The following is a 13,856-nucleotide window of genomic DNA, read 5'->3' as shown; positions in this document are numbered from 1 at the left end:
AAGAAAGGGGCAGCAAATCATACAGTTGGTTTTATCCCAAGATATTTACACAATACTACACTTTCCATTGGCTGTAATTTCAACAGACAATAAAATATATCTAATGTACAATGAATAGAAAAGTCCAGTGTCGCGAAGCAACTATACATTCACAAATGTTGACCATGACGGAAATTCTTAGTTTCAGTGACTGCTGGTGTTAAACTTTTGTTCAAATCCAGATACAGTACTGGGGTGCCTTGAGATACAAATTGAATTCATTCCCTTTTCAATTTTCTTTTCACTAAATTGTACGAGCTCCTACGAGTCTTTAAACATGGCAGTCTGATGAATATGGTGTTAAGCAGCAAAATACAGGGGGCGGCCATTTTGCTTTTTGCTAGCGACTAAAAATGACATCACAGTGGCCCGGTCTCAGGTCACAACCAATCAATCGTTCTCTTATGTCTAGTTTGATAGTTAGATTGATATTGACAACTTGCTAAACTGTTCAATTGAGTTCAATGGCACCATCGAGCACTTGTGTCTCCGATTCCTGCTCACAAGTCACTTGTACCTCAAGGCACCGCTGTGATTAAAATGTGAAGGTGTTTAATTATAAAACACATCATCCTCAGACAACGAGCTGCTGTCTATGTGTCGCACAGCAGCCTCGGCCGTGACTCCGCTGCATTTATCTTCGCCGCTCCAATTTTGGTCCTGCCGTTTAATGGAGGTCACGGTGGGTGGTTCCGGGGCGACCGGGCCGCCGAGCTGGCTGTCGCCATGCGTCTCGGTTTGGACGCTGTGCAGGTACTGGGGCGTGGCCACGCTCGCGTCATCCAACAGGAAGTGAGACAACAGGTGGCTCCTTGATGCCCCTAATGAACATGTCGAAAATTAACTTGATTCGTTCAAGACAACAGGAAAAAAAAAAACGTATTTTGCGCTTGCTGATCTCCTGCTCAGACTCCAGCGAGTCCACCATGTCACGTCTGAATTCAAAACCTTTCACCATTTTGGATTATTCCTTTGTTGCCATTCCATCATGACAGCTAATCAACATCCATGCACAAGAACTGAGATGGTGAGCATGAACGGGCAGTTTCTTCTCACATGGATGCCTAAATGGATTTTCCAACGACACGTGGTAAAAATCTTTTGTGTGCTCATTGTTGCCTCTATAGAATGCAATCATTGCGAAGATTTTAAAAAAGGAACGTCAAGAAACCTCTGGAGCGGAATTCGATCATCAATGCAGAGAAGAAGAAACACCAACACAACCAACCTTGCAAGCTCGTCGAAGGTTGCTCAAAGCAGTCGTTCGAGGACCAAAAACTCATAGCGGCCTCAGCCAAGGCAAACTGCTCCGCTACTCCTGCACACAAACATGTTTTTTTTTTTTTTCTTTCCCCCGCCATGTGAGACATTGTTCCCGAGAACTGTATCGATTGTGCTCGCCTGAGAACAAAAACATTCAGGTGTTTTTTTTCGCCCCTCTTCTATTGAATTCCTTCTTCTGTCTAACTCACCGGCAGCAAAGCGAGCTTCCTTGATCTCATCCGTCATTTGAGAGTAAAATTGTTCATCTTCCTCAGGGCCCCAACTTCCGCCTCCTTGCGCCCAGCCTCTGCTCCAACCGCCGCCCGCCCGGACCTCGCTGCCGCCGCCGCCGCCTCCCCAACCTTTCCACTCAATCAGGTGAGCCACTCGCCCTTGAGCCATAGCTGTGGGCTTGGTGATGTGCTCCTTTATGGTGGCCACCAGACCTAAGTGGGGAGGGATACATCTTGATAAAGGGAATGAAATAAAGATGTGCAAGCAGAGGCAGGATGGGGATAATGTGGAAAGTCATTCAGGTGAGATAAGGTCATAAAATGAACAACAACTCCATTAAAAAAGGAAAAATATTGATCTTTCATGAATTAATAGAAGTTGAAATTTATAATGAAATCTTGCAGTGACAGTCCCAGCGGCTTTGTTGGATTAGCAAAATTAACGGCATTTTCTGTCGTCATTTTCTCTTTTTGGCTGTTCGGAAATATTCATTGGTCCTATTTCTCCAGTACACTGACCCCCACGCAAACCAAGGTTATAGTCAAGTCCACCTTTATCGAGTCCAAGGCAAGTTTGAGTCACAACAAAAAAGGTCCCAAACCAAGTTAGGTCCGAGTCCCCGAGGTCCAATTCCAAGTCCAGATGAGATCAAGACTAAATCGAAGACAGAAAAATACTATTTCCATGTCCACAAAATTTGAAATATTTCCTGATGCGAAACACTCCTCTTTGATTTGCAATCAGATGGCTATTTTGATAATTGAAACAACTCTCTTTCCATTTTTTTTTAATCATTACCGGCCTTAATAAGCCGACATATGAAGGGAAAAAGCCAGTGCCAGCCAGGCAGGCTGCAAGCAAGCCAGCCTCCTCCACCGCCTGCTTCCACATTTGACATTAAGATGCACTCGGCATCCACCCGACCAGTAGACAAGACCTGATTCGAACAAGTTTGAGTCGTTCTGGCAATTTTGCAACGTCAATATTGACGGAATGTCTGTCAATCTGTCACTGATGACGCGCTCTTTCTGTCACTCGGTTAGACTGCAGCGCATAATCAACCATTCCGCATACTAAATAAATAGATGCCAGTCGAGATTCCATCTTGAACATGGACTCAGATTTATTTATTTAATATTTATTCCTTGGACGTCTGTTTAACGTGGACTCCCATCGTGGTTTAAAAAAAAAGAATTCCATCGAAAAGGCAAGCAATTGGCCTGACACTCAACAGAAATTGGCGGATAAAATGGACGGTCCAGTCAATGTTATGATGTCATCAGTCAGTTAACAACATGGCGTTGTGCGTTAAATGGTCATAAATTGGATTATTTTGGCAAATACAAGACTAGACACAAAAATGAGAACTCCAGATATTGACCAAACTTCTCAATATTACTCCCTTTCCACATTAAAACTTCAATGTGGGATTTTTTTTAAAAAAATCATGTAATCATAAATCCTGTTCTAGTTCTGTACACTTTAATTAATCTCTGTAAGCCATTTGTAAAAAAAAAAATCTCTATTTTGCTTTTAAATCTCTGTAACTCAGTTTGAAACCATTGATTAAAAAGTACATGATGAAAAGAGGGATGCAGCTGTGCTGAGACTAATAGACATCATACTTAAATGTTTAATTGTCCACTTTTCTATGAAAAGTGGGCATGCATACAGTATAATACAGCACAGAAGAGACAAATCACATTACGAATGTCACTAATATCATTTCCCACATTGTGCTTCCGTGGTGAAGCTCATCTTGTTTTTGTGTCATCCCAAATGTGCACGCAATCTCACCTAACAAAGAGGACGTGGCAAGCTCGCCAATGTTGTAATGGTTGCTTTTCTCTGCTGCTCGGCCATTTGATGGAGCCTGCTCATCCTGCACACCAACATCATATTTTCATTACAGCTTTTGAGGAAAATAAACAAATATTTCAGTTGAGAAGCATGCATAGGGTTTGTCAATGAGAACAAAATAACGTAATGATAATTGGAAATGTGGAATCGCTTTCAGATAGAATTAGCTATTTAGCTAGCTAGCTGAAACTGTTTTTTTTTTTTTTTTAAATGTAATAGGATGGATGTTAAAAAGCACCTTTTGGTTTATCTTTGAACTTTTTGCCATTGTTGGTTATCATTCATGATAATAATAAATGTTATTATCAGTAATTGATAATAATCAGTAATGATGTGTTTTGTTTGGTATTTCGTCTGAAAGTCGAGCGCATTACAATGCTCCTCTTGTATTCAAAATAATAACAGGACAGATTGATGACGATGGTGAAAAAAAATGCAATCAAAGGGGCTTATGTCAAACGCATGAAATGTTTGCAGCAAAGTAGCTATGGTGACAATTTTTTTCTCTGGCCCCATTTTCGTTCACTTTAACCTGTTTACAACATACTGAGAATCGATGGGGAGTCGCTACCTGTTTTTCTTTCTCCCCTTCAATTGGCAGAGAACGACGAAAAGGCCAAAAGTATCTGGACACCTTTTTTTGAAGACTGGAATTATCTTTGGCATTTTCTCAAGTGTGACGCAAGAGCAGATTGAATCTGTTGAGACTCACAATCTGCTGAGAATCACGCTTACCTCACACTTGTTATGAAATGAAAAGACTTATTGTTTGCAACTTTCAAACCTATATTTAGAAGGATGACTACAGCGGATTAAAAGTCTACACACCCCTATTCAAATGCCAGGTTTCCATGCTATAAAAACAGAGACTAATATGATTGTTATGAAAAGAAAACAAATCTTTGCAGGTGGGGAAATATAGATAAACAGCTGGTAATATGTGCTTGCATAAGTGTGCACACCCGCTTAAATCTGGGGATGTAGCTGAGTTCAATCGAGGAGTGCCACAGATTAACATCAAGTAAAGTTCAGATGTTCTAGTATACATTTTTCTAAACAGAAGTAAATTGAGCAGAAATAAGATTTTTCATACACTATTAGTTTTCTGATACATAATAAAAAGACTGACCTCTGGGGTGCGGGTTGACTCACCTTGGTGGAGATTGGAGGATGACCCTCGTGTAGCACTGCCAGGGGATAGAGCTCTGCGGATGAAGCACACGCTAATTACACGTCTGCTGTCTGAGTGCTCATGTGTGTTTCTGGACAGCGCTCAGGCCATTCCTAACTCTTACTTTCTTCTTTTTCCCAACCAAAGGTCAAGCGAAGCGATTTCCCAAACATCCCTTCGACTGAATCCTTTTACCAAGATAATTTTGTAAGCAAGGCTCATTGAATGACAAGAGGAAATGACAATTAACATCCTTGAAAAGGTCAGTGGACACACACTTGGGGTTTCCCCCTGAGAGATGGCGTCAAGACAATTGGTTGTTGCTATGGAAACACTACAGCAACAGGAGGCGAGTGATACCCTTCCATTTACTTAAGTCACCAGAGCGGGGACAAACTCACACAGACACACACAGACACACAAGCACACACCCCTGATTTGCCATCCTCCCGCTCTGAATATTTTCAGAGTGCATTACAGATTCAGACAGAAAATATTGCACATGATTAGACTTTGATCTCATCTTTGATAAGAATGTCAACTCACTTCAGCAACTCATTCATTTTGAAGTTTTCCAAATAGGAAGGCCCCGAGCGAGCATTTGCATGTAAACATCACCTCATAGAATACAAATGACGAGAAGCATTTTCAATGGCTTAGTCCTATCAGGATTTAGTTCTGATCCAAATAAGGTATGGCTGCTCCCGGACTCATGCGGTGGTAATAGCTAGCTGATGAAGATAAGTTTTAATTTTTTTTTGTAGATGAATTTGTGCTTCAGACTCGTCATTTGTTGGATGGAATTAGGTCATGATTGTATTTTTATTTGTTTGGGGTATTTTTAGGGTCTGACGCTTCATGCCCTTGACATGTCAGTCACTCTCGCGAGCAGCAAAAGATCAGAGTAACTTTCAGACTTGCGGTCACAAACACACACATACACACACATACATCTCGACATTGACCTTTGTGACACACATTCACAAACGCACATCTCGAGACTGACCTTTATGACTTTTACAGAGGCAGCAACCCATGATGTGTGTGGAAAGCCTGCAGGCGGTTATCTGGTGCTCATGGTGGCTAGAAGATGACGAGGGAGGGCAGCTGGCAAACAGGGAGGAAGGAAGAGACAGAAGGAGAGCGAGAGAGTGCAGCGCAGCGCGTGCGTGAGAGAGCGAGAGAGCAGAAAATGGGGAGAAAGTATGAATGCATGTTTGCTGACGTCTCCAATGAACCCCCTCCCCTCTCTTTTTTTTCCTGCTCTCTCAAATGTGTGAGGGGAAAAATCCAGTCTGGGGATGATTACAATGATAGTGGCAAGAAGGATATATCTTTTGAGTGGAATCATTTAAATTTGATTCAGATTTGAATTACCATGTATATTAGGCACATGTGCTTCTGCTTCATGATCTCTCAGTTGGAATCTAGGCTTGTGTTCAGTGGGTACGTCGCCTTGATCCAACATAGCAAAAACATGCATACATGTAATATGTCTTTTCAATTTTTTTTTGTTGGACTCTAGTTGTCGAGGTGAAGCAATTGAGAACATTTGAAATGCCGACCTGGCCACAGCAGAATATAAACAAATAACACCATCATGTGAACTAGTTAAATACTTGATGTAATATACGATATTATATCACGGCATTTAATGACAGAAAGGTTCATAACACCATGAAAACATGCAACCATCATCCATTGCTAACTTTTTAAACTGATCTTTAAATGAATGTGATGAGGTTTATTATTTGTTGTTGTGTTTTCCAGTCATTTTGGTGGGAAAAAGATCTACAAAAGGTTTTGGAACAAAGAGGCGCATGGTGAGCAGAGTGCTAAGCTTAAAAACATGGACTACTTAATTGTCTCCACAATTGAGTTTCACTCCAACTTCACAGAAATGTTCTATTAGTGAGAACGTGGGTGTGAATATTTGTTGGGCTTGGTAATTCACGCCCAAAGTTAGCTGGGAGAGGCTCCAGCTCATGTTGACCTTGACATGTATAATTCAGAGTAACTTTAATGTATTGACTGGAATTACTGAATCATAATCACAATCAAATTAAATAAAATTTTTGATTTAATTAAATAATACTTTCTGGCCCATTTAAGGAAAATTAGAAGATAAACTGTACAGAAAATAACTAATGACCATTTCCAGCATGCTAATATGAACAGTGGTTGGAATCACTGCTGTGTGTGTTTGTGCATAGGTATGAAGTAAAAAACTAAGACATTTCTAGACTTGTCACACAGGTACACTCTACAACACACCTGTGGGTCTTTTTGGGGAAGCTAAACGCATACATCACTACCAGCAACAGCACTCTTGCTTCCAATTATTAGATGAGAAGTCTGTTCCCATAGTAACCAAGCTTCTCCCCACCTTGAGACATCCCATTTTACGAAGATGTATGTAGAGGTGTCTTACATAATACAAGGGATTGTGGTGCTGATGAAAAGGGGCTAAAGGAATTTTTCAGTTCATAAGAGGGAAACAAAATGCTTTGTCGGGATATAAAAATAAAAATCGCCGCTGCTAGTGAAATAAAAGAACAAAACACATCAGGACATTTCTCGTTTAGTCAGGAATTTATTGCAGTTATAATTCTAGATCAATAGATGACAGATATGCACTAATATATTTTGAAAGAAGTATTTTTGCATTGAATGCATTTTCATTTCATCAACAACTAAATCACGGAACTCAATCTACATAAATCTGCCAAATGTCTAATTTTATCTCCGCTGTATTCAATATTCTGTATTTAGTATCTTTATTTTGCCGGTACTTAAAGTTTAAGTTTAAGCAGCTGAGTTTAAGCACAACCAAGCGGTCAAATACCGCAACTGCAAATATTTCCCACTGCGCACGCTCGTGAAAACACATCGAGCAGCTGAGTTTGAGCACAGCCACGCGGTCAAACACAGCAACTACAAATGTTTTCCACTGCGCATGCTCCTGAAAACACATCCGACTGGTCCCTATCAATCGATCAGCGAGAGGAAGATGGCGCTGAACCAAGTCAATAGCACAGGACCGATCACCGAAAAACTCGATCGGGTCCATTATTAAAATCAACTTTTCCTGGTAGTAGCCGAGCCGCAGGTTCGAGGACGCATCTAAGGAGCGAGCCCAAACACGCGATTCCGGTGGTAGGTAGAATACGGCGGGGCTCGAGGGCATTTCGGAACAGCTAGTGAGCCAGCTTTGAAAATAACAACAAGCGTCCGCCATCTTGTCTGCGCCGTACGATATCCTCGCTAGGCATACTAAATTCATCCCTGATAACACGACAACGAGGATCGTAGAGCGACATTGTAATCGATTGACTGAACTGTCGAGCCTTCGTAGGAGAAAAGACCGAAAACGTTGAAATGAGTCAATCGCTGTGCATGCAGTTGTTTTGAATGGCGTCTCTAAATCCTCCGGCAGCTAAAACGTGAATGTCGAACCGTTTATTTTGGTCTGAGATCAGATGATTGTATTCAGCCAATCGTTTTGGAGAAAATTGATCAATGAGACGTTTCATTTTCATCCAGGAGCGTGACACTACTGTCAGCAAATATAATCATTCACAATAGTATTGGGGATTGAAGCTGAAGCCATGAATATACATGAAGGTCGATAACTGTTAAGACTGAAGTATTCAGGTTGCCAAAGCTTTCTTTACCTTTGAGACTTTGTCCTTTGAACCAGCTTGATTTTGCCCCCCCTAAAAAAAAACCACACACAAAACAAATTGACAGTCACATTAACATTTAGATGAGTTCTTCCGAATATTAAACATCTTGAACAAACACGAAACCATTTCGTTCTGCCCATTCCCACTTTTCGAATAAGAAATTGGAACAAATTGAAAACAATTACATTCATATTCTCTCCAATCTATAAGCATTTGTACAATTTCAATATGACTTGTTATTAAGAGTCTAGGGGTGGTTTCAGTTTTGTCATTTCTTATCATTATTAAAAACTAAATGACATAACGTTCCGCTCGTCGACTGCCCTCAGAATCTGTGGTCAGCTTCTTGCTCATCCAAAAAAACCTTGAAGCACAATGGAGTTCCCGTGGCACAGTGGGAAGGTTCTAGAGCAGTTCAACAACCAGCGCAAGCAGGGTTTGTTGTGTGACTGCACGTTTGTTGTGGATGGAGTGGACTTCAAGGCCCACAAATGCGTGCTGGCAGCCTGCAGTGTCTACTTCCGCACGCTCTTCCTGGAACAGAAGGACGTGGTGCATCTGGACATCAGCAATGCTGCAGGTTGTAACGGGTGCGTTGTTCCACTTCCGTCGCAATTGCAGCCTTTTCTAATGTGCTTTCTTGCCGTGCAGGTTTGGCCCAGGTCCTGGAATTCATGTACACAGCCAAGCTGAGTTTAACTCCTGAAAACTTGGAGGACGTGATGGGCGTTGCCAATTTCCTACAAATGCAAGAGATTGTAAACGCTTGCTCCTTGTACCAGTCGGTGGCCGACCCGGCTCCATCCCATATCATACTCGATGTTGCTGAAGGTCAGTCCAGTCTTGGTGAAGGATTCGAGGTCATGTGGGACATTTTGAGAAGACACTTTAATTATTTACAATTTCTTGTATTTATTTTTTTCTTGTAAAGGAGAAAAAGTATACGAAAGCCCGCCGATAGAGAATCACAAAAATGACCTGGCTGAGGTGGCATTAGAGGCAGAGCAGAGTTCTTCCACAACCACCACGGAAGACAACAACAAGCTAACAGATGGCCAGGACCAAACTAACCTCTCTGTGAAAACACAGAAGACAGACGTTTCACAGCTGAACACCGCCAAAAGTAGTGCCACGCAAAAGGAAGCATTTGTGAAGAACGAGGAGGAGGATAGTGATGCTGCACAAGACGTTACGTCGACTTTTCAGGATGACCCCTCTGACGTCGACTACGCCCCCAGTAAGTTCCTGATGAGGAAATGCTATGAATGATTACGTGGCGGCTTTTGTTTTATCGAGGGAAGATTCTGAAATGTCACTGTTATGCTGGATTTGTCAAAGCAGTTCCAAAAATGTCTGTGATGGGTTGTTTTTTGTATTTCCAGGTGCACCCATCAAATCAGTAACCACCCCGATTTTTACCAATTCCCGTGGTAGGCGAATTAGGAAACCTCGACGAAACTTCCCTCATGGTGAGCCCTCAGCTTTGCAACTTGCTGTAGCAATTGTTCAGCTTCACTTGTTAATTCTATAACACAGACGATAAAGGCATCAAAACGGAAGCGGAGAAAAGCACGACACCACCAGGCGAGAACGATGAATGCGAAGAGCTTGGCGAAGAAGACAAGACCGCCGAGGCACACTCGGACACCGGTCAGGCCAAGGGAGACGGAAGCAACGACGCTGATGAACGAGCGGCCCACTGCAGCGCTATCAGCAGCCGATCCGAATCGAAGCCTTACAGCTCGATGACGCACAAATGCGAGGTGAGAGGCCCTGCTCGTGTCACACACACGCACATTACAAGAACATGCTTTATGTTGTGCTCTTTCTTCTTTTAAGGACTGCGGGAAGAAATTCACGCATACTGGCAATTTTAAGCGACACGTGCGCATTCACACGGGGGAGAAACCTTTCGCCTGTCGAGACTGCAACAAGGCTTTCTCTGACGCGGCGGCTTGTAAAGCTCATGAGAAAACGCACAGGTGGGATTCATGTTGGATTGTACTTTCAGTCTCCTGAGCTCTGAGTAAGCATCCTTTCCCCCCCCTCACAGCCCCCTGAAACCATTTTGCTGCTCAATCTGTGGAAAGAGCTACCGTCAGATCAGCCTGCTCAACCTGCACCGCAAGCGGCACACCGGCGAGGCGCGCTACAGCTGCGAGTCGTGCGACAAGCTCTTCACCACCTCGGGGAACCTGAAGCGCCACCGCCTGGTGCACAGCGGTCTGAAGCCGTACCACTGCGAATACTGCGACAAGGCTTTCGCCGACCCCACCGCCAAGATGCGACACTTGGAGACGCACGACGCCAACAAAGGCAACAAGTGTCCGCACTGTGACAAACGTTTCAATCAGGTATTGCAGACGCTGTCATCAACTGCTATGAAATTGTTGAGTCATCAGAGATGTTACTATAGAGTTAATAATGGGTGTGTAAACTTTGTGGTCTGTTTAGCCCGGAAATCTGAAGGCCCACTTAAAAATCCATATCACGGACGGGCCCCTGAAATGCAGAGAATGCGGCAAACAATTCACCACCTCAGGTAAGAAAAATGTCTTCAGCGCTTTGCTTTCCTGCTCTGTCTCAATTTACCCACCGCTGCCCTGCTAAATGTATTTTTGGCGCGGGCTTAGCTTTTAAATAAAATATGAAGGATAGCCGTTGGTAAAACGTTGCTGTGAAAATGGGGGGGGAAAAAATCACATTATTCAACACACAAATATTTGAGACCACATTTTAGCGAGCGTCATCAAGTTTGGCAGACATGATTTACTTTGACGGACCACATCAAATAATGTGGTGGTCCAGAGCTGGCCCCCCGGCCTTTATTTTAACACCTGTGTATTCAGGGATCTTTTTTTTTTTTTTTCACATGGACTATTGTTACTGTAATCGCAGTGTCAAAAGGACTTGAAAAACATTTATATTGTATATTCCGTAATTTTGTGTGCGTGTATCAGGGAATCTGAAGCGCCATTCACGGGTCCACAGTGGTGAGAAACCATACGTCTGTACACACTGCCAAAGAGCATTCAGCGATCCTGGAGCTCTGCAGCGCCATGAGCGCATCCACACAGGTACAATATTGCAAGGCAAAACGTTTCCCGTCCTCCAGCCTTGACTGAATGCCGTCTGACAGGAGAGAAGCCTTGCGTGTGTCCCACCTGTGGCAAAGCCTTCACCCAGGCCAGCTCCCTCATTGCGCATGTCCGCCAGCACACCGGAGAGAAACCTTACGTGTGTGATCGTTGTGGGAAAAGGTAGGGATGTTCCGTACCACTTTTTTGCAGTCCGATACCAGTACGAGTAATGCCGATACTAATTAACCACTATTGTGAGCTTTAATGTCGCCACAATACATTTAATCAATGACATTAAAAGGATGCTAATCACAACATTTGCATCTAAATGAGCACGTAAGAGGATTGACATGGATAGGATTCCTTTTCCTGATGGTAAAAAGGCTACAAGAGGGCTCCTTGGTATTGGCGACTGGTATCATCCGCCGATACCCTGAAATAGATCCAATATCAAGGCCTGTTATCAATACTCGCCTATCTCTCGTCAGTAAAGGTCAACGGCAGTCATGAATATATAATAAACGCAAAGTTAAAATTAGAAAGTGACTTTGAATGTACTGCATCTTTTGTCTCTTCCTGGTAGGTTTGTACAGTCCAGTCAACTGGCCAATCACATTCGCCACCACGACAACGTCCGCCCTCACCAGTGTCAAATGTGTAACAAGTCATTTGTCAACGTGGGCGACCTTTCCAAGCATGTCATCGTTCACACAGGTAACGTGTGCCAGCTTCCCTTTTTAGATGTTTTTCACTTGACTTCACGTTGACTTCCTTTCAGGAGAGAAGCCCTTCCTGTGCGACAAATGCGGCAGAGGCTTCAATCGCGTAGACAATCTGCGCTCTCACATCAAAACCGTCCACCGCGGCAAGGCCGGCATAAAGCGGCGGCGGCGGCCCGGCAACGGTACCGATGAGGAGATTGACGGCTGCGTCGAGGCATCCACCTCGGACGGCGAGCTCAACATCGTGACCGTCTCTGAGAACATTGTTACCCTGGCGACGGAAGCCCTGGCCGCCAGCGCTGTGGCTCAGCTTACAGGTTAGCGATTTGACACGTTAGACTTGATCAAATATCTCTGTGGCATTTAACTTTGCTCTCACTCTCATATTGGTCACTAGAAGCCCAATATGCGACTTGTGACGTGTTTCTTTCTAACTAGGATATTTCGGTGTATTTGTATTTTGCACAAAGCCTTGACATAGACAAAACATTCATATTCAAACCGATAGGCAATGTCAAAGTTTTGAGTGAACTCAAAAATGTTTGTTGACGTGTTCACAGTGTTACCGGTGGATGCATCCGTGTGTGCCGACGCAACCGAAGCTTTGAAAGCAGAAATTACCAAGGCAGTCGAGAAAGTGCAGGAAGCAGGTGAGACTGAAACAGAAAATAAAAATGGCTGGATAGTATAAGAACTCATTTCACAACAGCAACACTTGGGAAAAATACTGGACAATACTTCAAAAAGAGACTTCAAGTTGTTTATTGTTTGAAAATATTCATGCAATTACTTACATATACTGAAATATACAAATTCAACAGAATGCAATAATATAATGGCTCCTTTTTTGCCCTTTCTGTTTCTAGACCCCAACACGCAGATACTTTATGCCTGCGATTCATGCGGGGATAAATTCCTGGACGCTAATTCGCTAGCCCAGCACGTCCGCATTCACACAGCCCAGGCCTTGGTCATGTTTCAAGCGGACTCTGACTTCTACCAGTACACCGCAGTCAGCGCCGCCGAGGGGGACGGCGCCGCAACGTGGCAAACGGCATCCGAGCAGGTGATCCAGGAAGGGGAGCTCATTTTCCGTGGCCAAGATGGAGAGGGAAATTTGGAAGAGGGCGTGATTCAGGAGCCACAAGGGGAAGATGGACTGCTCGATGGGAAGAAGGGGGACGGTGGGCAGATGGAGATGCTGGCTGACCTCCAGACGGATCGAAAAGTTGAAGGAGAGCTAATCGTGTGTGAGGTTCAGGTGTAGTCATTGTTATTTTTAAAAGTTTCCGCTCAAGCTGTGTTAGCAGTTCAAAACACCTTCCAGTGGACGCAATACTTTGGAAGGTAGCCGTCGACGATGTATATCATTCCAACACTGTACTTTACATAACCTCTTTATTTTTTGCATTGTATTGCTGAACAGTGCATCGTCGATTATGGAAAAAAAGACAACATTATGAGCTGTTGTTTGTCACCATGGTGTCCTCACTTTGGATATGTACATTTTCCTTGAAGAAATTATTTTATGTATTAAGTATTTTCCTAGAAAGATTTTTTTGAGCACAGTATACTTATTTTGTCTTTCAAGTCTTACAGTGGTATTAAATATGACCACTTTTATGTTTGTTTTTTAAGGACAATTTAAAATGCATTGCATTAAAATTGTCCCAAATTGCATCGTCAAAGTCTGTGACGTCAATTTGTTTACGTTGTGGAGTTCCCTTTTTCAAATGTAAAATGGTGGCCATATATATATACAATTAGCACAAGTTGAATTAAAGGCAATTAATGAATGGCA

At 43.0% G+C, this 13,856-nt stretch overlaps 2 protein-coding genes and 1 long non-coding RNA gene across 3 annotated transcripts; 2 read left to right on the top strand and 1 right to left on the bottom strand.

Annotated features, from left to right (window-relative positions):
* Nucleotides 1-16: 16 nt before the first annotated feature.
* fam131c (family with sequence similarity 131 member C) lies at nt 17-5,709 on the bottom strand. The gene is made up of 6 exons (XM_049752076.2): nt 5,574-5,709; nt 4,549-4,601; nt 3,334-3,418; nt 1,512-1,748; nt 1,268-1,357; nt 17-860 (listed from the first exon to the last, which is right to left on the bottom strand). The coding sequence occupies exons 1-6, from the start codon at nt 5,602-5,604 to the stop codon at nt 592-594; spliced, it is 765 nt and encodes a 254-aa protein (XP_049608033.1). The 5' UTR covers nt 5,605-5,709; the 3' UTR covers nt 17-591.
* Nucleotides 4,712-7,207, top strand: LOC125987707 (uncharacterized). The gene is made up of 2 exons (XR_011085600.1): nt 4,712-4,916; nt 5,591-7,207. It is a non-coding gene; the product is annotated as an uncharacterized lncRNA (long non-coding RNA).
* Nucleotides 7,208-7,447: 240 nt separating this feature from the next.
* Nucleotides 7,448-13,855, top strand: zbtb17 (zinc finger and BTB domain containing 17). The gene is made up of 15 exons (XM_049752066.2): nt 7,448-7,723; nt 8,583-8,833; nt 8,905-9,084; nt 9,185-9,490; nt 9,636-9,722; nt 9,790-10,016; nt 10,093-10,235; nt 10,307-10,607; nt 10,708-10,795; nt 11,214-11,330; nt 11,393-11,513; nt 11,917-12,047; nt 12,112-12,372; nt 12,616-12,705; nt 12,922-13,855. Exons 2-15 carry the CDS (start codon nt 8,629-8,631, stop codon nt 13,320-13,322), a joined length of 2,658 nt encoding a protein of 885 aa, XP_049608023.1. The 5' UTR covers nt 7,448-7,723; nt 8,583-8,628; the 3' UTR covers nt 13,323-13,855.
* The last annotated feature ends 1 nt before the right edge of the window (nt 13,856 follows it).

This window comes from Syngnathus scovelli, chromosome 2 (assembly GCF_024217435.2).
Source record: "Syngnathus scovelli strain Florida chromosome 2, RoL_Ssco_1.2, whole genome shotgun sequence".
Taxonomy (NCBI): domain Eukaryota; kingdom Metazoa; phylum Chordata; class Actinopteri; order Syngnathiformes; family Syngnathidae; genus Syngnathus; species Syngnathus scovelli.
This window is presented reverse-complemented; position numbering and strand designations above follow the sequence as displayed.